Below are 25,725 nucleotides of genomic sequence, written 5' to 3'. Positions count from 1 at the left end.
TCTGCCCGAATCTTAGATGTATTGTGGCCCTCGGTCGTGGGGAACCTGAGCATCTCCCCAGGCTGGAAACAGCCCTGGGCAAACGGGGATAAAGCCACCGGGTTTCACTGGCAAAGCACCTCCCGATGTCCAGTTGGTCGATGTGGCTGGGAACGAGGGGAGACTCCGTGTTTTCCCTGCGCATCAGAGCCCTCGAAAGCCACCGGATCCCAGCGCGGAGCCAGCTGCTGCCGGAGACACGGCTCCACTGCCGCCTTTCTCCAGATGGCTTTTCTCAGTCAAGGCTTTTCCAGAAATAGCTTGTGTACACTGAGCAGCCAGCTCTGCAAATAGCTCTGCCTCCCAAAACGGAGGAGGCAGCGCCATCGGAGCATCGTCCCCTGTGTCCCTTCCACTCTCCTGAGTGCCTCGGTGCTGGCTCCAGCGTGCAGAAACCCTCCATTTCCCCCGGGACACCTCTGCCAGTTTGGAAACGGGGATGTGCCGGGGTCCGCTGTGTCCGGGTGGTCATGTCTGGGATCAGGGGAGGATCCGCAGCTTTGCTGGCAGCTCGCTCAGCCGTGTGCATCCCGCATCCCTGCAGGGAAGGATGGCTGGTGGCTTCCTGGGACAGGGCAGGTGGCCCAGGGGACACGGCACGTGGCCCCACTGCCACGGTGGCCAGGCACCACCGCCCCCAGCTGCAGCACTGCCTCATTTCCCTTCTTATATGTTTATTATGCCAACGTAAAGGGGGGGAATGCAGGGGTTTTTTCCTGTAGATTTAACTCATTTATTAATAGTCTGTAATGCCAGTAATAGCTCATGTATAAATCTGTTCTTAAGAATTTATAGGGCAAATATTCCAGCGCCATATTAAAGACACAACTCATAAATGCCCATAAGCACCAGCCCGGCGGCTTCGGCAGCAGGAGACGGTTATCCCAGGGGAGGGAGAGGCGGCGAGCTCACCCCAGTGGCTTCCACCCAGAGCCTCGAAAATTTTTGGGAAGCAAATTATTTCAGGGACTGTCCCTTCCAGCCAGGAGGTGCCTGTGGCCTCCTGCTCCGTGCTGTGCGGGCACCAAGCCCAGCGTGGGTGTCAGCACCATTCGGGTGCTGAAATGCTGTTCCCATCCCTGCAGCCCACCCCCAGCACCCTCCCCGGGGACCCCCCCAATCTGCCATCACCTCGTCCCCAGCCCAGGGTGACAGTATTTACTGCTGAAGTGCGCCGAGCGTAATTGCTAATCAGATACAGGCAATCAATTCATCCCCCCCCTCCCCTCCGCCGCCGCCTTGGGGAGGGGCCGCCTTTCCCTGCTGAAGGTGACTCCTGCAGGAATTCAGATTTAAAAATAAAGGCGATAATCATCAGAAGTTCATTAAATTAGCATCAGGCTCATTTGCACTTGGCGGCGGTGGGGGAGACGACAAGGCAGAGGGTGCGGGTGCCCGTCCCTGCCTTCCTCCCCTCTCCTGGATCCCGGGGTGTCCGTAGGAGATGCCTCCGGTGGGACGAGGCTCCGAGCGCTGCCGGGAGCCTTCCCTGATTTACACCTCCTGTCCCGGGGCTGCTGCAGTCATGAGTCAACAGCGCAGTATATTTAAATGCAAAACACCATTATCCTTCATTAAAAGCTCTGTCATCACCCAGACTGCACAGGAAAGAGTTATTACGCCATTACGCTCCCAGTGACACGCGGCTTCCCCAGCCCTCCAGCAGCCGCGGTGATGCGCGTCGGCCACGCCGGGTGCCCGTGGTGGGTGGGTGATGCGTGGCCGGGGGGTCTGCCATGTGAAGTGGCTGATTTTCCCTCCGTGGTGGCCTCAGAAGAGGGAGGGGAGGTGCAGGGGAGCTGGGTCTGGGGGTCCAGGGGTGTCACGGTGCAGGAGGGATGCTGCCGGCATGGCAGGGACGGGCGTTGGATGTGCTGGGGATGCTCAAGGATGGGCTGAGCCCCTGGAGCAGGCAAGAACTGTAGGGTCTTTGCAGACCAACAATTCATTTTTCCCAGGGACAGACAAGCCCGGCGGAGCCCGGGACCAGGCGCAGGCAGGAGACCGATGCCTGGGCTGGGGCCGGGGCCGTGGTCCCCCAGCTGCCCTGTGTCCCCCCACCAGCCCCAGCACCCACCAGGGACATGGGGCGGCTGCAAAGAAATCACGTCACAGCATCGCTCCCTGCTCTGCACCCAGTTCTAGGGGGTTCATGCTTGCTCTCCACGAGCCCACCAGCACGCAGGATCCGTCCCCTGCGCTCGTCCTAAAATCCAAGCAAGAGCAGAGCTGGTGCTCTGTGTAACTCTCGGCGATTCCCCGTTGCCAAGATTTGGAGACGCTATTTCCCTCTCGGTGGAGGAAAGTGAGCGAGGCAGAACAGCTTTTGTAGTGGCAGGGTGTTGATTCATGGCTCGTAATTTAATTAAGAGAGAGACGAGATCAAAAGGGGACTGTATTAAAAAGTAAATCAGGTAGAGGGAGTGGAGTTCCTTCCTTTAATTACGGCGTGGATTTGTAACGGCGAGAGACTCCATCAATCACAAAAGAAAGAAAAGGTGTCAAGTGGAGAGAAACCTTCCCTGGGTTAATTACCACTAACGGAGCAGGATATTATTGGGCCGGGTGTCAGAAAGCCGATACCTCCCCAGCGGCCGCTCCAGCAGGGCCGGGCGGCATGAAACCCCTTCGACGTTGAACGTAGCGATGCCGGAGGTGGCTCATGGGGGCAGTCGACGAGATGCTCGTGATGCCGGGCAATGGTGGGGAGGGTGGGCTGGGGGGGCAAACACCCCCAGGCAGGGGCAGACAGCACACAGCCGGGTCCAGGCACGGCTGCGGGGCAGCAGTGGCCACGACAGCCCTGTTTTCCAGCAAGGACCGGGGCCGGGCTGGCAGCAACCTGATTTGTGGAATAATTAATTCTCTTTTGATCATCTGCTGTGTAAATCATCAGTGGCCAGGAGTTAATCATGCATATGAAATGAATCCTTCTCCTGCCTTAATGAGCGCTGAATCGTGACCAGCATCTGTTTACTCCTGACACTTTCATCTTCTTGACAGTCTGAACAATTAATTGTTTCCAATAATCTCCTTTTTATTCTATTAAAAAAAAAATCTGAGAGCAAGCAGCCTTCCACTCTACACTCCTGCTCCCAGCGTTGTCCCCCTAATCTTTGGTTTTTTAGTCTTCAGCGAGGATTTGTTTTTCAGGAGCGATGTGAGGGCTCCGCAGGCGCCCAATGAGCCTGGGGAGAAGCGAGCTCCCCGCTCTCCCAACGAGGATGATGCCGGTGGCAGGACCGCCTTCCTCATCGGCCAGGTTTGAGGCCAGGCTTTTCATAGTTAATAGCAAATAACGAGCCTGTTTGAACACAGGAGTGTTTCCGCCTGCTGTTTACCTGGAGCAAACCGCAATTAATCCACTGGTTGCGCGGCCAACGCAATGTTGTAATTGGATTAATTAGAGAGGAGCTAGCGGCCGCTCTCGGGAGGTCTGTCCCTGGCTGCAGCCTCCTCCAGCGGTGGGATCTGTGCCCGCCGGGTGCCGGACCAGTATCACTGGGAGATACCGGGACCAGCCCCGCTTCCCCGAGGCTATGGCTTGCGCGGTCGCTGGAGCTGGGTGACGGCCGATGGAAACGACCTGCCCGCTAATTGGAGTTTATGAGGCATGGCCTGGTTAATGGGTGCTCGTAAGAGGCAGCGGGAGCGGAGGGGACTGTGGGTGGGCTCTGCCGCCAGCTGAGGGACTTGGGGGGGGGGGGGGCTGCGGTCTCGTGGGGGGCAGCGAGCCCAGGGGGGGACCCGGAGGTGAACGAAGGCAAAATATATATATATGTGTGTGTAGGTATGAGAAAAAGCTTTTTGGGGACCCCGTGCCAGGCCTGCTGTCCATCTGGCTGGAGGAAAGTGGGGGGGTCTGTGGGGATGGGGTGCTCCTGGGCACAAGCAGCATACCCACAGGCTGTGGGTGGATGCTAACCCTGCTGTTCCTGACCTAACTTGGGTCTAACCTGGCTCAGCTGGAAACCAAGGGCCTCAGGGGATTTATCGCAATGGCCTAAATCAACCAAAAAAAAAAAAAAAAAGTGCCTTTAGGAAAGCCAGCAGTTCCCCATGCTGGGGTTTATGGGGGCTGCTTAGCTGGCTGCTGGTACAAAATGCTGACCTGAAGCTCTTTTGAAGCCCTCTGAACTATCCTTGCTGGAGCAAATCCTAAGGCCATCATCAGCTAACTAAATCAGTAAAAAAAAACAACCCCAAACTGCTGAGAACAGGCTCTGCACCCCAAACCACGCAGGAGCCGAGGCTGAAGGTGAGGCCAGCGGGCACGACCCAGCATTTAGGTCCTTTATTCCTTCCTTTACCCAAAAGGAAGAACAAAATCCCACCAGCTCCTCCATTCTCCAGAAAAATGAGGGGTTTTTTTCTGAGATGAATCAGTTTCCCCAGGAGGCAGCGGGGACAAGCAGCAGCTTTGGCGACGTGCTGGATGCAGCGTGCGGTGGGTCGTAATCGGGGTCTGAAGAGATGCGCAAGGAAGGGGATCACACCTCCGGCGAGGGGGACCGGGGGTCCCTGGCCAAGCAGGAAGGGTTTGCTACAGCTCCAGCCTCATCCAAGCTCCCAGTTGGCAGCCAAGAGGGAAGAAGACCTTTCTGAGAGCCGGGCACCTCCAGATGCCCCCGACTGCTCCGGAGCCCGCGGGAGGCACAGGGAACTCGCATCGCCCCGGCCGGCAAATCTCGCCGACCTCCGGGATCTGCCGTGACCTTTCGGTAAGCGCCAGGAGCTGGCAGTTCTTGATCCAGCTTGCAAACCAGCTTGAACACTGATGGCAAGGTCAGCGAGATTTGGGGCTCCTGGACACGTCCCTTGTCACATCAGTTCCTGCAGTGTACTCGGCTGTAATTTAGCCCGGTTTAATTGGCACTTAAATTAGCCACAAATGGAACAGCGCTGCAGCTGCGGCTGTGTTCAAAAATATATAAAATTACACCACAGTAAAACATTTTCACATTTCATTAGTGCGTCTTAATGGGAAGTGTCTGCTCCCCAAACTCTCCGTTTGTTCACCGGACCAGTAAAAGTTTACACATTAGCAGTTGTGCTGCCCGTTAACATTGCGAAATGCTCCACATGTTTTGCAGGGGCAGCGCTGCTCCACAGGGACAGGATGGGAAGCCTAAAATTTAGGGAAACTGCGTGCTCTCCGGAGGCACCTATAAGTTGCTGGTGGGAGGGAGCTGAGCAGGGAGCATCCCGCACCCCAGGTGGGAGCATCCTGCATCCCAGGAGGAGCACGAGAGCCCCTTTCTGGGGATGGTGCTGCCTGTCCCCCTGGCTTTATCAAAGCTTCGGCTTTCTCACAAGCAGGGTAATGCCTCCGATCCAAATCAGGAAGCTTTTTCAGTCGAAGCAGCTTTTTAACAGAAGCCTATTTAACGCTTAGGCTGATGCCCTCAAGTGCTTTATTTTACAGTATTTTTGTTCCTCTCCATTATAAGTAATAGTCTATAAAAGCCGGAACGCGGCACTTTGCTCCCTCCTGCTTCATTCTGCGGCGGCACGGGGATCCCTGCATGACAGGGGCCGAGGAGGCAGAACAGGGCTCCTCTGCTCAGGGCTGCTGCTAGTCCAGCACAATAATCCCGAAAAAAACCTCAATGAGAGGTGATTGCATGGAGTCAGACCACTCGTCCCATCAGCATACCCCAGGCAGGTTCGGTTAAATAGCTTTAGGTTTGTGGCCAGCTCTGTGTTTTCTGGGGCAGCATCTTCCCCATCCCTGGTAGACTTGGGATGGGGGGCTCATGGTGTGAAATGAATTTTGGGGTCTGAGCCCAAACTGAAAGGGTGGGGATTGTACCTTGTCCCTCTCCCACCCTGTCCGGATCTCAGCTCCTCCGGGGAGATGGGCTTTTGTAGCCAGGGTGGCCAAGGAAAGGTGAGGGATGCTGAGCCTGGTGGGCTTTTAAAGCTCAAGCAGTTTGGGGAAACCAAACCTCCCCGTAGGCCTGGTTTGGCTCATGGGTTCAGTGCAGTGAGGTGCAGGCACAGGGAGATGCTGGAGGAGGAGGAGGCAGGAGCTGGCCCTGCCACGCTGGCACCGGGACCTGGAGTGAGCCAGGAATGGGAACATCCCGGTGTCAGCTTGGAGGAGGATGTGGATCCCGGGTCTGACCCATCCTACCCTTCCCAAGCTGGAGGCAAAAGCCTGATACCTTCCAGCTCTGCAGCCCATATCTGTGTTGAGCATCCCTGAACCCACCCCTTTAGCCAGACCCCGAGCTGGAGGCTGGGATCCAACTGAACTGCCTCCGCTTCATTAACTAGTAATTACCCCAACAGGCAATGGTGCTATTTGTGTGATCGGAGGCTGCTAATTGCCACCCGAGGAAGGCGATGAAGAGGAGGGCAGCTTTGTGTTTTGCCCTCCCCATCTCTCAGGCACATCCTCGGGGCACTGGGACCCTCTGCCTGTGGTCGGGGGCTGCCTGTGCCCACCATAGCCCAGCGAGGGGCTTTCCTCCATTTGCTCCCGGGCTGGCAAACCGGTCCCTGCCTCTCCTGCCCGGACACGTGCGGCTGCGGGCTCTGTCCCCCTCCGTCCCCCTCCGCCAGCTGCGTTTGACCTTTCGGCAGTGGCGCTTGGAGAGCGGCGGCGGCTGCGCGGCTTTGCCGCATGGTCCCCGGGGGCCGGCTCGCCGCCACGGCCACTGCAGCTCGGAGGGGAAAAATTATATTTTCATCTCCATCCCTCCATCCCCCTTCCCGCTCTGGAGCTTTTTTTAGAGCCAAAGGGAAGAAAAGGCCGTGGTCTGGCTTTCCTGCCTCCCCTCTGCTCCTGCCCTTTCATTCCTCTTTTTCCGGCAGCTGCAAACGGCTTTGCCTGAGAACACACGCACTTATCTGTCCCTGCGCCTTTTCATCTTGCGCTGCCTAAATATCAGGGCCGGGTGGCTTTGGTAGGTGAGCGGGGAGGAAAAAGTGCTTTTGTTGGAGCGCGTGGGTGAGCTGCGGAGCCCCCTCCTGCCGACGGAGAAGCCGGCTGCCTTCGCCGAGGCTGGCGCAGAAAGCTGGAATGGGAGACCCCTGGTCCTGCCACCGTGAGCGGCCCCGGGGAGGGGGACGCAGGGGCTTGGCAGGTCCCCGGTGTCAGTCTGGAGATGATGGAGAGGCATCTCGGGACCGCTGCGGGGCAGCCGGGGCCTGGATCCTGGGGGTGACACCCTGTGCTGGTCCCACTTCCATCGCAGTTTTTCACGCCCCAAGCCCGTGGGTTTCTCTCTATTCCTCCCCGAGGGCTGCACCAGAACGGTGGAGCCAGCGCTGACGGCGGGGACGTGGGCACCCTCATCCTTCATCAGCTCAAACCAGGGGAGCACAGCTACATCCCCCCCAATATCAGCCCCCTCCCTCCTCCTCCCCGCAGCCCCCTCGTACCACGTCCAGCATCCCGAAGCGCTCGAGCCAGGAGCTGATGGATGGCCCTCGCCGGCGATGGATGTGCCCGGGTGCCCGTGGCCTCGGTGCTCTCCAAGGAAGGCTGCAGCTCCGCTTCCCAGCCTCTCCCTTATTTATCTCCTGGCAAGACATGGGGCAGGGGGATGGAGGGAAGGGGCAGGGTGGCCACTGCTACTGACCTGCGCCCCGGGGGCCAGCACAGCCTTGCAGCTGCCCCAGGGATGTGGGTGCTCCTGGGGGTCCCGTGGGTGAAAATGGCTTTTCCACGGACAGAGAAAGGAAGGACAAAAAAAAAAAAAAAAGATACCTTTGGCAAGGGCCTTGTCCTTGGATGTACCTGGCCGTGGCGATGGGCAGAGGGGGGACTCTGGGTGCTGGGCTCTGCCCAGGGCTGCGCAGGCTGCGGGGTTGGCCGGGAGCCCTTCAGTTTGGGGAAAAGAGCCATTAAACAGATATTTCCCACCGGGAAGACGATAAACGCCCTCTTGCAATGGTTTGACTCTGCAAAATGCATTTACCGAGTGAAAGATGCTTTGGCAGCAGCGTGGGGCTGCTCGGCCACCCACCACCCTCCGAGGGCTTTCCCCAGCTCAGCACACGGTGCTGCACATTGTCCCACGGCCGTTGCTGTTTCCCTGCCCCGCAGCCCACTCCATGCTGCTTTTCTTGGGAAAACCAGCTCGGATCCAGCCCCACCGAGCATCTCCCGGCCCCTCCGCCTGGGCAGCCCCGTGGCCAGACCCGCTCAGCATCCATCCGCATCTGCCACGACTTCCAAAGCGGAGCTCTGCATCGCCTTGCAGGTTCACACCTCAGTTGCAAATGTTATTTTAAGCAAGGAGCCTTTCTTCCTTCTCCTTCTCCCTGACCAAAGCGGGAAGACGTTGCAGCAGGCAGCCGCGTTGCAGCATGCGGTGGAGAACCCCCCTCCTGCCAGGCAAGGCTGGTTTAGTCAAGGGAATAATTGGTAGGTGCTTCTGAAGTGCCACGAATAGAGGGCACTCGTAGCCTTTGTTTATTGACTCTTGAGTGATAATGAATACTTCCAAAGATAATTGTTGATTTTCTGAATTTGCAGTAAACCTGTTTGGCTGGGGAATGGGTGGAGCAGCACCGCACCAACGCTGCGTGGAGGTGGAAACGGGGCGGTTTGGGCAAAACCAGGCTCCGGCTCTTCCTGCCGGATGCAAGCCAAATAAGAAAAAAAAATAAAAAATTCAGCATTTATAGAAAATTATTTGTGCAGCTCCAGGACAAACCCAGCTTTCTTCTCTCTACTAGGGGGAACAGATTAAAATTTAATCCTAGTTAAACACATTTTCTCCTTTCCCTCCCCTTGGGTACCTCTTGAGCATACACAGCTTCGCCCTGCTGATCACTTCTTCCCTCAGCCCCAGAGCTCGTCCTCCTTGACAGCAGCTGAACGCCCACAGCGGGTGTTCACCCAGAGCAAAGACCGCTCTTTTTTCTCTATCGTCCCCAAAATCACAGCCTGGGGGTGGGAGGGGATGGGGACATTGGGCCCTTTAAATGTGGGAGAGGATAAAGCAGGGGAAGGCAGGACTGGGGGGCCTGAGCATCCTCACCTGCCTCTGAGCCAGGTAGGTCCCTCTCGGGTTCCCCAGGGGGTTTTGGGCCCCGAGGGGGGGTTTTGCAGGGCGAGGGGGTGCTGGGTGTTTAATTGTGTGGTGCAGGCGGTTGTAGGGCTGCGGAACAGGGCGCAGCAAGTGGTGCTGGGGGCCCGGCAGCCTTGGGGAGAGCCCCGTTTGCAGCCCCCCCCGTGCAGGGTGGGGGAAGCCCAAGTTCAGCCCTTTGTGTAATTTAAAAAGAAAAAAGCAAATCATGGAAGAAGAGCTTTCTAAGGAAGAGATTATTTTTGTTATTTCTTTTTTTTTTTTTCTTTGGAGGATATTGTGCAGCTATCCTCCAAGTCCCAGTTTCCCTGTTCGCATCCTGGGACCCGCTCTCTCTGCTAGAGTTTATTGCGCCCGTTTGGGTGCAAACATTTGAACCTGGCAGAGCCCCGTGTTATCGCTGGGGCTGTAAATAACCCAGGGTGGCATTTATTGCAATGCCCGCGGGATGAGTAACCGCCGGCTGGATGCCGCTGGCAGACAGCGGTCTCGCAGGGTAGGCAGTATCTGCTGGGGATGCTGTTTGCAGAGTACGGCTGTCACCACCCCGCGGGCTCAGGGCTGCCTGTGCCCCGTGGCACTGCCCCCATGGCTCAGGTTCCCTGGGTTTGGGGAAGCATTGGCAATGCCGTGGGCTAATAGTTAGGCTAGAGATGTAAGGTATCATTTCTGCATGTGATACAGTGCTTTTTTTCTGGGTATCTTGTAATGCTTTTTCAGGCTGTTTATTTATGAGACAATTTATTACAGCGCGGTTAGTCTATAGCAGGGAAGTCTATTCCTAGGAGCCTCCGTTAACTGAGGCAATTGCTTAATTGGCTCATTGATGTCTCCACAAGGTATGCCAGGAGAGAGGGTTCTTGTTGTAATGATCGCAGCCTTCCTCCTGCCCACACGCCACCCGTGCTGCTAATTTAATAGTGCAAACATTTATTATTCCTTTTATTTTGTAGTTAATTTTAGGGTGTTTAGAGCTGTTCCAGGATTGCCGGTGGAAGGGGGTGAAATGCCCTGGGGTGCAACGAGGACCCTGGTTGCAGCTGGGGGTGGTTGGACTCATCCTGCAAAGCCCCGGCGGGGATGCAGGGGCTGATGCCTTGCAGGGTATTTGATTAATGAGCTGCAAGCAGAGGGCTGGGGCCGGCTGTGCCGGTGGGGCTCCTGCCTGACCCCCCACCCCACTTTTCGGTCATTTGCCAACAAACCAGATCGAGACCAGGGCACGTGTGGGCTTAGACCTGATCTCTCTCTGATGAGTTTAATGTGCTCTGAAGGGAAACGGGCTCCTAACGAATAGGCTGTGTGTTATGGGAACGGCTGGAAGGGCCAGAGGAAATCCGGGCTTGGATTTGCTTGGACGGGGAGTGCCTGTCCCTGCCCGCCCGTGGGAGAAGGGTGATGGGGCAGTTGGCAGCACCCACTCCTGCCGGTGGGTGCCTGCTGTGTCTGCCAGGGGTGCTGTCTGTACCCTCCCCAAGCTGTGCTTTTACAGCGTGGCTGCTCTTAGACCTCTCGAGCCCTTTCCCCTGCTCCTTCTGCTCTGCCCCGCCGTTTGCTGGCCATGGCAATCCCTGGAGGGTCCCCACTCCGACACCTCCTGCCCATGGCATGTGTGATGTGTCCTGGGCTAGAGCGGAGTCGCAGCTCGCAGCCGGCCTTTCCCAGCCCCAGCGTGGTACCCGTCGACTCTGGGCGGTTTCCCCACGGGGGGAGCAGCCTCCCAGCGAGCATCTCTCCACCGTGCGCGAATATCGTCCTTCCCTATCAGGCTTTTTAGGCGATGTCTGGCAGAGCTGACTGTAAAGCCCTGCTGGATCCGTGCCCGCTCCCGCTGCCGCTTGCTGCTTCTCCAGCATCCGTCTCCAGCCGTTCGTGGCCTCGCAGCACAAAGCCCGCCGTTGCCGGTCGGCGTGTGCCGCTGAGGCTCTCGCTTTGCGGCGTTCGGCGTGGGGACGCAGCCCGGGGCCACCTTGTCCCCGGGTACCAGCAGGGCAGAGCCCTGGCACCGGGAGCAGAAAGCAAAAAGGGGCAGGGAAAGGAGGAGTTCAACAGACAGCGCTGTCAGAATGAGCCTTCTGGTAATTTTATATTTATTGCATGAAAGCGATTAAGTTGCTCCGTGATTTTCATTCTTTCTTGGCTCCCACCACTTATTGTTCCTGGCTCCATTATCCCCCCGTCGCTTACATAAACGTATCGTGCGGGTTTCCAAGGCACAATAGAGAGAGTCTCATTCAGCCAAGGTCACCAGCTTTTATTTGTGCTTCAAAGCATCTGGTAGAAGAAGCGTTTTTTTTCCTAAAGATGTTTTTATTGTACTCGGTGCAGAGGCTAAGGGAAACAGCACCGCTGCACTTGTGCTGCCCCAGCCCTTCCCTCCCCCTCCCCATGTGCCTGGTCCCAGCAGGTCGAATCCTGCCCTGGAAGGTGAGGAATTGTTTTTTGAGCTGGTTGGGACCCCACTGCAGGGCTTCCCAGCCTGCTGCTGCCCATTGCTGGGTCCAAGAAGCAGCGTGCCCCATCCCTGCCCCTCCACGCCAGTGCCTGTTAAATGGGAAGGAACGGGGAGGGGGAAGAAAAAGGGGGTTTCTTCCAAAATCTCCTCCCCATACAGGTCCCAGCATGGACCAGTTACAGAGGTCTCTGTGGCCTCCTGCTGCTTTGTCCTTTGGCCATCCGAGCTGGTGGCTCTAGGCTCTGCCTCTTTCTTCCAATGTGCCTGGTAAAAAAGCTGGGAGTGGGTAAACACAAAGGCTACTGGTAGCCCGTGTTTGGGGGACGGCGACTTGTGGGGGTCTGGAGGGTTTGTGCCCCGCCACGGGCAAGACGAGGGGGTGCCCACGATCCGGCAGCGAGCTGGAAGGGGCTCCTCGGCCGGGAAAGGTGATGATGGGGACGGAGCAAGGAAGGTCCTGGGGACCGTGAAGACACCCGGGTGGAAACATGTCCTGTGGGTGAGGGTGCTAAACCCCCCCGGAGGGTGGGAAGCCGCCCGAGCCCCCCCCCAGAGCCACCGAGACGAGTGATGCAGCCCCTGTGTTCCACCGGGAGAAGCCTGGATCCAAGCCCAAGCGGGACCGGCCCGGTTTCTCCCCGGAGCAGCCGGGACAGCACCGGGGATGGATCACAGCCCCCGGGGTAGATCCCCCCCCCCGCCCCGGCTTCCCCGTCTCGGCGGGTCGGGCCGGGCTCCCCGCGGCTCCGGGCGCTGCCGCTGCTGCGGGAGGCGGCACCGGGGAGGGAACGGCGGCCGGGCCCGGCCCCTCTCCCCGCCTCGGCGGCACATAAACGGGAGGCGGGGGCGGGGGGGAACCGCACACCTCCCCGCCAGCCGGGGCAGCGGCAGGTTGGGCTCCCGGGATCGAACAGAATCGAACCGGGACCGAGGCGGCGGCGTGGGGGGGGGGGGGGGGATGTAGCGCTCAGCATCTGCGGAAAGCTGGGGGGGGGGGGTCCGTGGGAGAGGGGTGGTGGGCCATGGCCAGCGTGCAGCAGGGCGAGAAGCAGCTTTTCGAGAAGTTCTGGCGAGGAACCTTCAAAGCTGTGGCCACGCCGCGACCCGAGAGCGTCATCGTGGCCAGTATCACGGCCCGAAAGCCGCTGCCCAGGTAAGGGCTGGCAGGGCATGGGGGGGGGGGGGGGAGCTCAGGGACACCCCCCCATTCTGGGGCTGCACCACCCCCATCCTCCTCCCCGCTCCCAATTAGTATCCCCCCCATCGTGAGGGTCTGGAGTGTCTCCTCTCCCCACCCCTGGTTAGGGGCTGAAGGACCTGGGGGTGTCCCGTCCCCCCCCCCCGGTGCCTGGGGCGGGGGGATGATGGCTGGCTGGGCCCCCTCCCCAGGTGGGTGCTGTGCTCCGGAGGGGAGCAGGCTTGGGAAACTTTGGCTTGGTGGTGCTTGGAGCCTGGGAGCTGGCTGCCTCCTGGAGGGAGCAGGCTGGGGGCCTGGAAAGGTCTAGCTGGGCTGTGGAAGGTGTGGGGGGGCAGGAGTGGGGGTCATCAGCTAGAAAGTGTGACCGCCTCCATCCCTGCCACGCAGACCCCCGGGGTGTGCGTCCTGCTGGTTGTCTTGTCTCTGCATCGCTCCTTCACCAGGGACCTTTGGGAAGGTGATGCCCAGGGAGGGGAAGACCCCCCCCCCCCCCAGCTGGACCAGGGGGGAGGCTGATGCAGCCCAGAGGCTACAGCTGCCCAAGGAGCCTGCACACAGCCACGGACTGGGACAGCTCTGGGGCTGGTGTCCCCCAGCTCCCAAAACCGAGCAGTCTCGGCTTTGCACGTCTGGTGCCTGCCTGCCCTGTCCCTCCTACTCCCAGGGAGGCCGGTGCCCCCCACGTTTGCCAGAGGCAGAGCAATGGCCAAACCCCATGAAACGAGGCGAGGGGGCTGCTGGTACCCACCGAGCCGCTCAGCCGGGCTGTTGCATGGGCAAGGATCCGTGTGGCTTCCTCACAACAACACGCTCTCTAATTTAGACCAGTTTTATTTTGCTGACTGTCTCAATATTGGTTAAAAATATCCTCGTTGCACTGTTTTTGTAAGGAAAGGAGGCTTTTGCTGGGTCTCTCTCTTTGCTCCGTTTCCACTGCTGGCTGCTTCCCACCTGCTGTGGGGAACAACCCAAAGTTTCACGGAAGCAATGGGTCTGTAGAGGAGAGGGGCTCGGTCTGCAGCGGGCTGGGTTTTGGGGGCTCAGCCTGTGCTAAAGAGCAGAGAGCTCCCAGGGAGCGAGCTGTTTCCAGTGCCTCTTGTACCGGTGGAGGCTGTGAGCCGCAGCAGCGATGGGGACGGGGGTCCCGCTGCTTGTGCGATGGGGGTCCCACTGCTCATGCGATGCGGGGGTCACTTCTGCCCCTTTTCCGATCTCTCTGATTGTCATTAATCAGGGTGGGAAATTGGGAAAGGCACGGCTTAGGCTTCCAAAGGAGAAGAGCAACTCTCCTTTCCACGGGCAGTGTTTGCAGGGTTTCAGCCTTTGTGGGGGAGAGGAACCACGGCGCCTTTCTCCTCCTCTGCATTGAGCTACGGTTGGCACCCGGTGGGGCTGTCAGCGGGCTGGGTGCTGGCTCACGCGCTCTCTCCTGCCCGAATGTGCTGCTTAAATAGCTTGCAGTTGGAGATGTAATATAGCAACGAATTAGGGCACTGGGGAAATAAATACAGCAAGCCCAAGTACCAGGAGCGATGCGTGGCTCTACATGGCAATTTGGATTGCCACGGATATCCTGGTCGGGCAGGGAGCGTTTGCGGCTCCGTTAAAAAGTTAACGCGCGCGTGTGCCTCTGTTTTGCTGGCAACGCCAGCTCCGGCGGGAGGGGAACCGCCTGTGCCGGGGCCGGGAGCTCTCGGCACATGGCAAAACAGACCAGCCAACTCAGCTTTGCTACGTTTTGCACCTTGGCCCCGGCAGATCCTTCGCGACTGGGTCCCCAAGCCGGGGTGTGCTCTGCGCAGCCGACCACGATGCTGCCAGGTCCCGGCGTGGGTGCAGCGCGGTTCCTTTTGTCTGGTCGCAGCGTGTGCCGCCAGCCGCGGCCGGGGGACGTTCCCCGTGGTGCGGCCATCTGTGCCGCCGCCTCCGCTACAGGTGTCGAGCAGGGACAGCCCCGGCGGAGCTCGCCCTGGGGTCTGCGGGGCACTCGCTGCGCTCGCTCCTGTCCCTGTGCCACGGAGGGGCTTTGCTTTTCGGCGGGGGCTGACGCCAAAGGCTGGGGGACCAGAGGAACCGCGGTCCTTGGCTTCTCTCGTCAGGGCTGCCGGCTCGGTTTGCATCAGGCGGGGCTCTGCCGGGAGCCTGAGGCTGCTGTCTTGGCAGGATCACACCTATGAGATGCCAGATTTTGCATCCCCAGGGGCCTTGCAGCGGGACCCCATCAGGGTAGGCAGCGATGTCCCCAGCACCCTGAGCTGGCACCAGGTTCGTAGCCCAGCAATAGCCAGAGCTGGCCTCCTGCTCCCCATCCGTGGGGAGAATGGCCCCAAGGCTTGCGGCAGCTCCTCTTGCAGCCGTCTCCGCGCCCGGCTCCGCTCTGGGTTTGATTTTCCTGAAGGCTTTGCTGTGCCGCTGCTGCTTGGATGGGCCTTTCTTCCCTGACGATGCTCCTGGCTAATTTAAGAGCAAACGACTGCGGTGCCAGCAAGCAGAGCGTACCAGAGAGGAGACGGGGAGACCAGTTAGCCAAATGAAAAATTAAGATGACCATCTGGATTTCTGTTTTCTCCCACACTTGACAGCTGCTCCTGTGCAAACGCTGCAGATCTCTGCCCTGGATCCGGCCCCGCGCTTCCCACAGCGGTGGAGGCGATGGCGTGGTTTCTAGGCCAGCGCTGCCTGTCTCCCCATCAGTTTTGCTGGCTGAGGCTGTGCCCTTGTGGGGTGCCAAGCGGCTCAGCTGCGGCGTGGGGGTCCTGCTGGGAATCCCCACAGTGGGCATAGCCCAAATCTATCCCCACAGGATGCCCTGGGCACGGCTAAGGGCTCAGTCCTGCATCCTTGTGGGGCAATGGTGGGGTTTCTGGGGCAGAAGGTGATTTTTTTTATTTTTTTATTTTTTTTCCCTCCTTCCCACCCCCCTTGCAGCCGGCTCGGCACCCCGTCCCTTGCCACCACCTTGCTGCTGGTCCTAGAGATAAAGCCTCTTCCATCTAAATTCCCATCAAGCTCTCTGGGAGGTTTGGAGGGTTAAAGCTCTACTAAACCCATGGTTCATCCTGGAACAAAAGAATACATTAATCCCTTCCCTCCCTGTCCTGCTGGAGCTGGGGGGGCTGCGTACTCCGGCCCCCCGATGCAGCTTCGTGCCCAGAGCAGGGCTCTGCCAAAGTAAATGGATTATTGACCAGTTTGCAGTGCGAAAGGAAAAACCGAGGTGATGGGGAAAGGGGCATTTTCAATTAACCTTTCCCTACGCAGGGCCTGGCGGGGCTTTGCCATGCAGCCTGGGGCCGTGCTGTTGCAGCTGGGGGTGAGGGACTCGGTGGTGTGGGGAGGTTAGGCAGGGCTAGGGCTACCCCCATGCTCGCCTTTACAGGGGGATTACTCCAGCACATGCAAAACCCCAGGGTGGGATTTGAGGATGGGGTCGGGGACAGGGACCCCCCACCCTGCCCCAAGCCCCTCCGCTGAGCCGGGGTGCTCTTGCTCCTTTCTCACCGGTCCGTAAGGATGCTGCGATCCCCGCTCGACAGCTGCTGGAAGGGGCTTTGGCTCTTGTGAACTAAAAATGCTCTTTAAACCTCCCGTGACAAGATGCCACCGGTCTCTGCCCAGCCTTTGGGGACGGGTATCACCGTCACACTGTAGCCCTGTCCCCACAACCGGGATCCCCTTTCCTCCCTCTTGGCTGGGCTTTTGCCTCCATCTCTTCCCTGGCCGTGACCTCGGCTGCGGTGTGGTAGCTGGGAGCCCCTTCGCACTCGACAGCCTGACTTCTCCCAGCGCTGCTATGTCTTTTCATCAGCACCCTTCTGCTGGGGAACCTGCACGTGCCAGGGACAGCCAGGCTGGGGGATGCTCCAGGGTCCCCCAGGGACCCAGAGCCGGTGCCAGTCCGGGGGCTCGCGGGATGCTTTTGGGGGTGTTTGCGTTCCCCACTCCCACACTACCAGCCGTGGCAGTGTGGCACAGGCTGCCCCGTCCCAGCACCCCCAAACTCAGCTGAAATCCACTTCTATGTGAAAAGCGAGGGTGTTGCTGAGGCTGGGGGCTGCAGGTGCCAGTATCGGCTCCTGGGGCAGCCGGTGATGCCGGGTGAGCACCGGCGGTGCTGGGAGAAAGGAGGCTCCTGCATCCCTCCCTGCCAGATGGTCTAAGTGGGTCACATCAGGGCAGCGCAGGGGATTTGTGCTTTAACCCTTAATCCCCCAGGAGGCACTCTGCACGGAGGCAGGGGGGAGGGATGTGTTGCTGAAGTGGGATTAAGCGCAATTTTGCTGCCTGGTTTACCGTCGCGGGTGATCTTGGAGACGGGTCTGGGCGCTGCTGCGGCAAACCTGCTGGGACAAGGGTGGCAGCGGGTGTCCCCCCCCAAGGCTACGCTGGGACCGGGCAGGAGCAGCCGTGGCACTGCAGTGCCAGGGGGTCAGAGTACCCCCAGAAAGGGCAGAAGGCGGCTGCAATTCCCCCATGGGCTTTGCAGTGATTTTTGGCCCGGCAGAGGGTCCCTGATGGGCTGGGGACCAACTCTCTCCCACCCTGACCTCTGGCTTCCCAGCCACGTTTTGATGGCCCCAAACCCCGTTCGTCCCCAGCAGGCTGGCGGCCCCCAGGCATCGGGATGTGCCGCTGGGGAAGAAGCCTCCGCCGGTGGCCTCGTCGTGCCCATGGCCCCCCGCTCCCGTTAATCCTCCCCCTTGCCGATCGGGCATCTGCTCTGCGGGAAGAGGCGACGGCAGGGCCGGCCGCGCCAGCCGCCTGGCTGCCATCTGCTCCCTCCTGCTCCCAATGAGCCCAAGCACTAATGAGCCCGTGGCCCCGGCCCAAGACGGGGGGGAGAGGGGCTTGAAAAGAAAAGCAGAGGGGAAGAAGAAAAGCCCCTTCCTCAGAGGGGCTGTCAATAGGGAGGCTTTTGTCTGCCCCTGCCCTCCAGCTCCAGCTGGACTGCGGGAGCAGGGAGAGCTAATTAGGCAGATTGGGAGCTGCTGGGAGGCTGGGGGGAGCCGAGTGAGGGGCAGAGCTGGGGATGCCTGTGAGACCCCCTCCCTGCTGCTCCCAGAGCCTTCATCTTCCTCCTCCCCCTTCCTCCCGGCCCCCATCCATCTGCCCCTCTGCTGGACCAGTGCTGGGGACTGTGTCCCTGCTGGCCTCTCCGGTGGGGTGGGGGACATCTCAGTGGGGTGGGGGACATCTCTGTCCCCAGAGAGGTGGCCCTGCTGGCACATGGGTGGGATGGACCCATACCAGGTTGGGTGGGATGCAGTGAGCGCCGGGCAGCACAGCCGGGCTTAGCACCTATGGGCGCCTTAGCCAGGCAACCTGTGCATCAGTGTGGGATGGTGTACAAACACCTAAGGATTTAGGGAAAGGGGCCTTTGGAAGCCCCCATAGGAGCCCCAAGCTCATGGACAGGGACTTCTTAGAGACTTTGGCTACCCCCCAAAAGTACCACCTCTGCCCGCTGTGCCCCTGCTGCAGTCATGTGGGGTTTTGTCACCTTCACCTAAAAGGTCCCAAAAGCGGACGTAGGGCTGAGCGTTGTCCCCAGACCAGTGTCACAGGGACTGGAAACCAGAAGGGCAGTGGGAAACACCATGGTTTGGAGGACGGGCAATTTCTGACCTGTAGAGGTTTATTTGAGTGCTCTCCTTGGGGCCCAAATCTGGCCCCGTGGCTCCAATTCCCACACTCGCCAGCAAGAACACGGGCAAAACCCAGCCCTCGTTCAGAATTAAGGTCCACGGCGTCTCGTGGGGAGACGTGGGGTGCAGCTTTCTCCGAATCTGGCTCTTCCTGCTGCCCCCATCGCTGGGGAGGAGGGAGCCTGCAGTGCCCACGCTGCGCCGGGGCAAACACCGTATCCGATCTCCTCTCCTCATCCTCCTCTTCAGATGAGGGATGAAATCAGGTGGAAGGAAGAAAAAGGGGGGGATGTCTGCTGGCTGGCCGGAGGATTGTTCTGTAGAAATATTTGATTTTACTCTTGAACAGAGCCTCCCACAGATGCTCCCCCAGCTGCCAGGGAGCCCCTGTGTCTGCAGATGCCGCAGTGGCTCGGCCGTGGATGCTGGATTTGTGAGCGCAGTCCCAGTGGGGTCCGGTACCTTGGGGGGCTGTCCTGGCCATGGGGTCCCCTCCCTGCTGGGCTCAGCACCTTCCTAGCACTTGAGTGAGGCTGTTTCAAAGAGGTACCAAAGTGTGGAGTAACAGGCCAGGGCAAAATGTGGCAGTTTAGGGTCTTGCGGGGCCGGGGCTGCAAAGCCCTAAATAATAAATAGCAGCGATGACCCTGATGCCCGGGATTGCTAAGGAGCTTCTGCCCACCGGTGGGTCCTGTGGCCGCTCTTGTCTCCTTGCTGTCACCATCCTAGCTCCCCCATCCAGGGCAGCCTGTCCTGCTGCGGCTTGTCCCCAGAAAGGGGCCCTGCAGACCCCACTTTTGCTGCGTGTGGGGGTCCCCGTTCTCCCCTGGCATCTCCAGGCTTGGGAGATTTCTCCTTCCAGAGGGCCATGGCTAGAGCTGAACCCTTCTCTGCTCAGCCCCGTTCCTATCCCTTCCCACATCTCTGTGTCTGGCGGCTAGACCTTTCTATACATACATTTTTCTATAAGATTAAGTTATCAAATGCAAACCCCGCGTCACTGAAATGAAATCATTTAATGCATGACCACCCTTTCCTTTTCTCTTTTTTTTTTTTTTTCTCCTTTTCTCCCTGCGGCCACTGAAACCTCTTCATCATTGCAAAGCCTGACCCAGGCCAGCAAATCCCACCTGCGTTTTGGCTGCGGGTGGCACTGGGGCTTTGCCACAGCCCCTGATCCGTCTCAAGACCCCAGGGGCTCTTTGCTGTTAGGAAAGCGTGGGTCTGCTGTGACCCACAGTCCTGTCCTGCCCCACGGGAGACCCACACATGGCTCTCAGTCCCCTGGGTCCTACTCTGGCCCCGATTCCCAGCAGTGCCACCAGCTGGAAAACAGAACTGGGTTTGATGCCCGGATTGGAGCCCTTTGGCATTGCCAGCAAAGGGCAGGGAGAAAAGCCAAACCCCGGGACCCAGTTTGCTTTCACAGCCGCGCTTGCTGATTTTATTGATGTGTGCAAAGGCGGAGAGGTCGTCATGCCTGAAATCTGGGAAGAACGGTGGATCCCAGCGGCACAGCATCCATAACAGGGCTTTGGTGTGGTGCGGATTTGGCACGTGCCGGGGGGATGAGCGGGCTGGACCACCACCTCCGGCAGCGTGGCCGGGTGCAGTGCCCACGTCTTGGTGCCACCATCGCCTGGCAAAGGGCACGCAACCCTCTGCGGGATGCCGGCTGCTGCAGAACTGGCTTCTCCATCAGCCACTTGAGCCGAAAGCGCTGACAAACACTGGGAGTTTAAAAATAGGCTTTTTTTCACATGTGGTGGGAGCGCTTTCCCTGCCAGTGCAGTGGGGACTGCAGGAAGGGCTTAAAAAAAAAAACACACCAAACGTGGGGAAAAAAGCTCTATCAAAAACTCTATTGGTGTTTAAGGCCAGCTGAGACGGATCCCCAGTCTGGAGGCAGCGACGCTGGGGCTAACTGCTTCACTGATGACCCGTTTGACACTTCATGTTTAATTTATATCTCATCATTAATGGAAGAAGAAGCAGCTGCTGCTGCCCAGCCCTGGCTGGGGGCTTTGTCAGGGGCAGAGGTGGGAGTGGGGGCACTGGGGAGGCCATCTCCTCATTTGGCCCCGAGTGGGTGCCTGGGTGGGCAGAGGGGTCAGGGACAGCGTGGGCAGGGTGCTGCTGCCTGCGGGGTTGCTCTGCTCTCTCCTCTAGTCCTGCTTTCTCCCTCGGGGCAGGGGAGGCTGTGATGGGCTGGTACGTGCTGCAAAGACCTTCAGGCCAGGGTCAGATGCCCATCTCGCACGCAGGTGGCTGAAAATGCTCTGAGACCCATGGGCCGTGATGAGAAAACAGGTTTTCTCCGCCACTAATACCAAATTCCAGCAGCGCATCATCCTGGTGGAACTTGACGGCACTGGCAATGGGCTGGTTGTATTGAATTTATCTCCATGCCCGCATGCGCTTGGGAGCGCATGTGTTGGGGTGTGACTGGAAGAGAGACTGGGAGGAGGCTGTGATTTTAGCTACATTAGTGTCAGGATGAAAAATTATCTATTGCCCAGCAAGAGAAATATTTTTGCATTATGAGAGATTTCACAGTTAAAGACCACCTGCTGAATTAATCTGCGGGTCACCTGGAGCTGCCGTATAACCAACCGCCCGCCAAAGCATTGCATATATAACACCAATGTATAATAGCATGTAAATATATCATAACTTATTCTCCTCTGCTCCGTCATCTGCAGCCAGTGGAGCAGTCCTCCTCTGGCGGAGCAGGCATGGCCACAGCCATGGCATACTGAGTGCCGGAGGCAGTCAGGGTTTTGGGCTGATTTCCCCCAAGTCTGGTGGTTTAACTCTGGGAACCTATTGTCTATAAAGCATTTGTCCCCCTCAAATCCCCCCTGCTTTGATCAGAGCATGGCCAGGTTTGTTATGATGGGGAGAAGCAAGACAAGTGGGTTCAGCACTGCTTCTTCCAAGGGATGGTGTTTTTATTTGCTAAAAAACTCCAAAATCAGGAACATATAGGAAAAAAAAACCCAAAGCAAAAAAGCAGCCCAGTTTCGCCTGCCACGTGGGATGGGCTTTGTGGTTATCTGCCTGCCGCAGCCACCTGCCCCGTCCCTGCCTTTGTCTGCCCATCAGCCACGCGTTGGCCAACTTAATGAAGGACAATGGTGCAGGGTCACCAGAGCAGAGAGGCAGGCGGATAACGTGTGCTGAGGAACAAAGGGAGACGCTGGTTAATGATCGAGATGGGAGTATTTTGCAGTCTGACCCGCCGGGGAGTGGTGGAGCGCACGGGCTGTCGGCCCGGGTGTGCCCCGTGCCTCCTAATTGAGGATGGATGTGATCTCCTGGTGATCTCCCCTGGCCCTGTGTCCCCAGACCCTGGCTGCCCTGGGGGGGTCCCTGTGGGGGTCTGAGCTCTGCAGGACACGGGACATGTTGGCTGCTTCTCCCCCAGAATCCCAGGGCAGCCCCGGCTGCAGGGACTCCGTTGTCCATTCTGTCCGACGGCTGGAGAAGTCATTGCCACAGTTTTGGAGCGGTCCTTGTACTCTCCCAGACGTTTCCCATGCGTGGTTCAGGAGCCAGCGCAGGTGAAGAATATCCTTCAGATGTTTTGGAGGGCTTTTTGGATGTTTCGGAGAGTCCAGGCTGCAGATGCAGCTATTTCATGCTCCAGGCACATCCCTGCCCTCAGGTGTGCTGGGGCCGTGTGGCTGTGGCCCCATCCCTGCCCTCGCCATGAACATGGAGCATCTCAGCACCTGCAGGGACAGAGCTAAAGGCGCGTGCCAGTGGCAGGTTTGGCTCCCACTATTTCGTGCCTCGTGGCAGTATTTACTGCCCCATTGCCCTCAGGGGCTTCCCAGAAGTGTTTTTTTCCACCCACAGCCCCAATTTCCCCATCCTCATCCCTCTGAGCAGGTTCGGATGCTCAAGGGCAGGCGCTCAGCATGGGAGCTGCCACCATGGGGACGGGTGGGTTAATTTTGCGGTGGAGACTCGTGGGCCAAGGAGCTGGCTGACGGCTCTGCTGGGCTGCGAATGCCACCGAAGGCACGTTCATCCCTGATTAATGGAAACTGAAAAGCAGGATTCTGAGGACCCGCGGCTCCCCTGCCCCCTCCCTGCCGCGGGCTGCCGCTGCCAACCCTCGCCCTGCACTGCTGCTGGCTTTGTCCTGCGTGAAGCAGGGGACGGCGGGTCTCACCTTGCCTTTCCACGGCAGAAAAGCAGGCAGCGAAGCCCACGGCCACAGCCTGCACCCTGCCTGCAGAGCTGGCGCTAGGACACGGCCACTGCCCTGCTCCCCCCCGCTCGTCCTCCCCACTGTGTCGGTATTGATTTGACCTGAACTCCCTTTAATGTGCTGTGATTTCTTTCAATTAGGCTTTGAGCGAGGCCTCTGCAGCGTTCGATAGTCAGCCCCAGCATGGTGCCTGGACCAGGATGGTCCAGAGGGAGAGGCTTGGGGATGCTCCCGCATCCCCGACAAGAGCATCCCTCCATGTCCTATTTTCCCCATGTCCCATGAGGATAATCCCACTGCTTAAAGCTTGCTCCTTGTTCCCTCTGCATTTCCTAGCTCTTTCCGTCCCTTGAACTGGTGGCTTTCCTACCCCAGCCCATAGGACAGTTTTGCCGCATCGTTAGCTGGTTGACCTTCCTAATTTAGACAAGCACCAGACCTGCGTGGTCACCCCTGCTCTGTGTAGGAGCAGCCCTGCTGCAAACTGGAGCTGAACCGAACCTGAGCAACCCTAATCTTCCCATCCCCGGCAAAGCCGCCTTGCTTTCCCCTTTCTCCTTGGTGGCTGTCATCTCCTCGGGGATGTACTTAGCTGAGTCGGGGCTTGGTGTCACATTGTTTCCGGCAAACTAATGGGCAGAGTGCTTGTTTTCAGAGATAGTATAGAGCAGAAATCCCTGCACTTCATCTCCAGCTGCAATTACCGAAGCCAAGTCGATGCGGTTGATGGTAATAGGATGGTAACACTGTCTGAATTTGTATTTAATGCTGATTCCAAGGGTCTATAATTTTCATCAGCACCACATGACTTTTTATAGAACAGAAAAATGTGAGAACAGTTAATGAGCTGTAATTCTGGAGAGCTTCTGCCTTGATTGGGACTAATTATTTTCTTTATAAAAATAATTAACAATCCATACAACCTATACAGTGAAAGGCATGTGGCATTAATTAAACCACGCGGTATTTTCAACGCACCTTTATCTCCCCTTTCCCAGCACACCCCAAATACACGGTGGCATTGCACTGCACAAAGCCAAGCTGGGCACAAGCTCGCATCGGGGCGAGGGCTCATGCAGAGCGAAAAGGGCAGGTCCTGAGCGAGAGGGCTGCATCCAAATCCCATCTCCTCAGCCTCCTGGCCCTGCACGTACCGTAAAAATCCTCATTTGGGTAGGAAAGGCTGTTTTGGCTAGAATAAGGTGATGGTTTTCATGCGTAGGCTATCCATGATGGTTGCGGAGGGGACGTTGGGGATGCCTCTGCTGTTTTGGCTGAAAAACAGCCGGCGGGACCGTGGGGCGGTGGCGGTGCAGGGGTCTGTGCCGGGTTCTGTTGCTTGCCGTAGAGCATCAGGATATCCCAAAACTGAGGTGGCTGCTTTGCACAGGCCAAGCCCTTGTTCTTCGGCGCTCTGAGATCCTGGGACAAGTCCCAGGCAAATGTGCCCCAGCACCGATAGCGTGCGGGTCTGTGCGTGCTTAGACACACACTTACATAACATATAATTGTTAACAAGACTAATTCCTCTATTTTCCTGGAGGTATTCTGAGAACTAATGAATATATTTGCATAATCTTGATTTTGTTTATGAATAATTCTGGATTATCCAAATGTGAATAACACCGGGGCTTTGCCGTTCTAGATTGCCTTTCAACTGAGGATAGCAAAGCATTTTACAAATATTAGTTCAGCCTCACAAATCCCAGCAAGCAATAAAATTATTATCACACCCAATTAAAGGTGGATGTGCCGAAAAGTGAAATGATTCTCTCCAGCCCCTCCTGGCAGGGTCTGCCATGAGGCCCAGGAGCCCAGGCACCCACCTACCTCCTCCAAACCTTCCCCCTAGGGAGCAGCAAGCTGATAAATATCCTCGCCTTTCTTTTTTGGGATGATTTAAAACATCAGAGTTGCAGGGTGGTGTGGATGGCTGGGGACAAGACCTGGGAGCAGAGAAGAAGATTTCTTTCTGGCTCTGACCCCCAAACAGCCCTGGGTGCTGCAGCACCGAGCACCCCGGTCCCCGCCGTGTGGCAGGGTTGGCATGGCCATACCAACCTCTCCCTCCTCGGAGCACAGAGAGAGGAGAAAAGGCCCTGTCTTCCCTCCCAGAAACTCTCCTTAACTTAAACCCCCCTCACCAGTCCTTTCCAGGCAGCCGGCAAGACCACCGAGCTGCTTCCCATGGGACCAGGGTGTGTTACAGGGAAGGAGGATTGGACTCAAACCAAACCCTCCCACCCATGAAGCTGCAGTTTGGGAATTTCTCAGCTCAGCTGACATAGGAGATGCGATACAGGGAGGCAAAGGGTGCTTCTGGCCATAAAAATCCCCTGGCAGCATGTAGCGGGGGGTTGAAGCCCGCTTGCCACCGCACTTCCTGGGCTGGGAACATTACAGGCTCGTGTCTCCGGCAGGAGAAATCTGTTCCTTAATTCCTTTCCGCAGGAGCTAATTGCTGCCCACGCATCCCCGCGCAGGGACATCTGCTCCTCGCGGCGTCGCTGAGCCCTCCCGGCCCCGTGTGGCCCTGGCAGCGCGGCCCTGGGCATCGTGGCAGGATGGATGTTCAGGAGACAAGTCCCAAACGGGACGATGTCCAGGAACCCCCCCTCTCACCAGTCCCCCCAAGTGCAGCAGACTGGCTGCCGTTCACAGGTTGGCAGAAAATATTATTCTCAGCTAAGTCTGGCAGCCCCACGGGGCAGAGCAGCACCAGTGCTACCCTGCTTGGGTGATGCTCCTGGACACCCAGCTTGGGGACACGCGTTCAGATGCACCCACAGGTCTGTCCTGGGTGGGAGTTGAACACTTTTTTTAGCGTCGGAGTCGTTTCGAGCTGAGCTCTTGGGATTGCTGCTCGTTAGCTGCAGGCAGGCATGCATGCCTGTGTCCCGGCACAGGGGGTGGTTTATTAATGGAGTGCGGTGTCCCCAGCCTGGATGCATGGGGTGGCTGTCTTCTCCGTGGTCTCCCCGTCAACATCAACTAGAGTCGTTCCCAGGACAGCTCCGCAGGCAGGCGGCAGCTGCGTGAACAGGTTAGCGTTTTGGAGTTATCTGAGTATTGGGACATCCCATGTGTTTTCCCCTTTTCCTCCAGTGGCAATTCAAAAAAAAAAG

At 58.1% G+C, this 25,725-nt stretch overlaps 1 protein-coding gene across 1 annotated transcript in view; it reads left to right on the top strand.

Moving 5' to 3' along the window:
• Positions 1-12,560: 12,560 nt before the first annotated feature.
• Positions 12,561-25,725, top strand: part of SRRM4 (serine/arginine repetitive matrix 4) — a 44,828-nt gene continuing 31,663 nt past the window's right edge. Inside the window, exon 1 of the mRNA XM_075041813.1 lies at positions 12,561-12,691. Coding sequence (XP_074897914.1) covers positions 12,561-12,691 — 131 coding nt within the window. The remainder of the gene's footprint in view (positions 12,692-25,725) is intronic.

The sequence above is a fragment of the Buteo buteo genome, chromosome 11 (genome assembly GCF_964188355.1).
Source record: "Buteo buteo chromosome 11, bButBut1.hap1.1, whole genome shotgun sequence".
NCBI lineage: Eukaryota > Metazoa > Chordata > Aves > Accipitriformes > Accipitridae > Buteo > Buteo buteo.
This window is presented reverse-complemented; position numbering and strand designations above follow the sequence as displayed.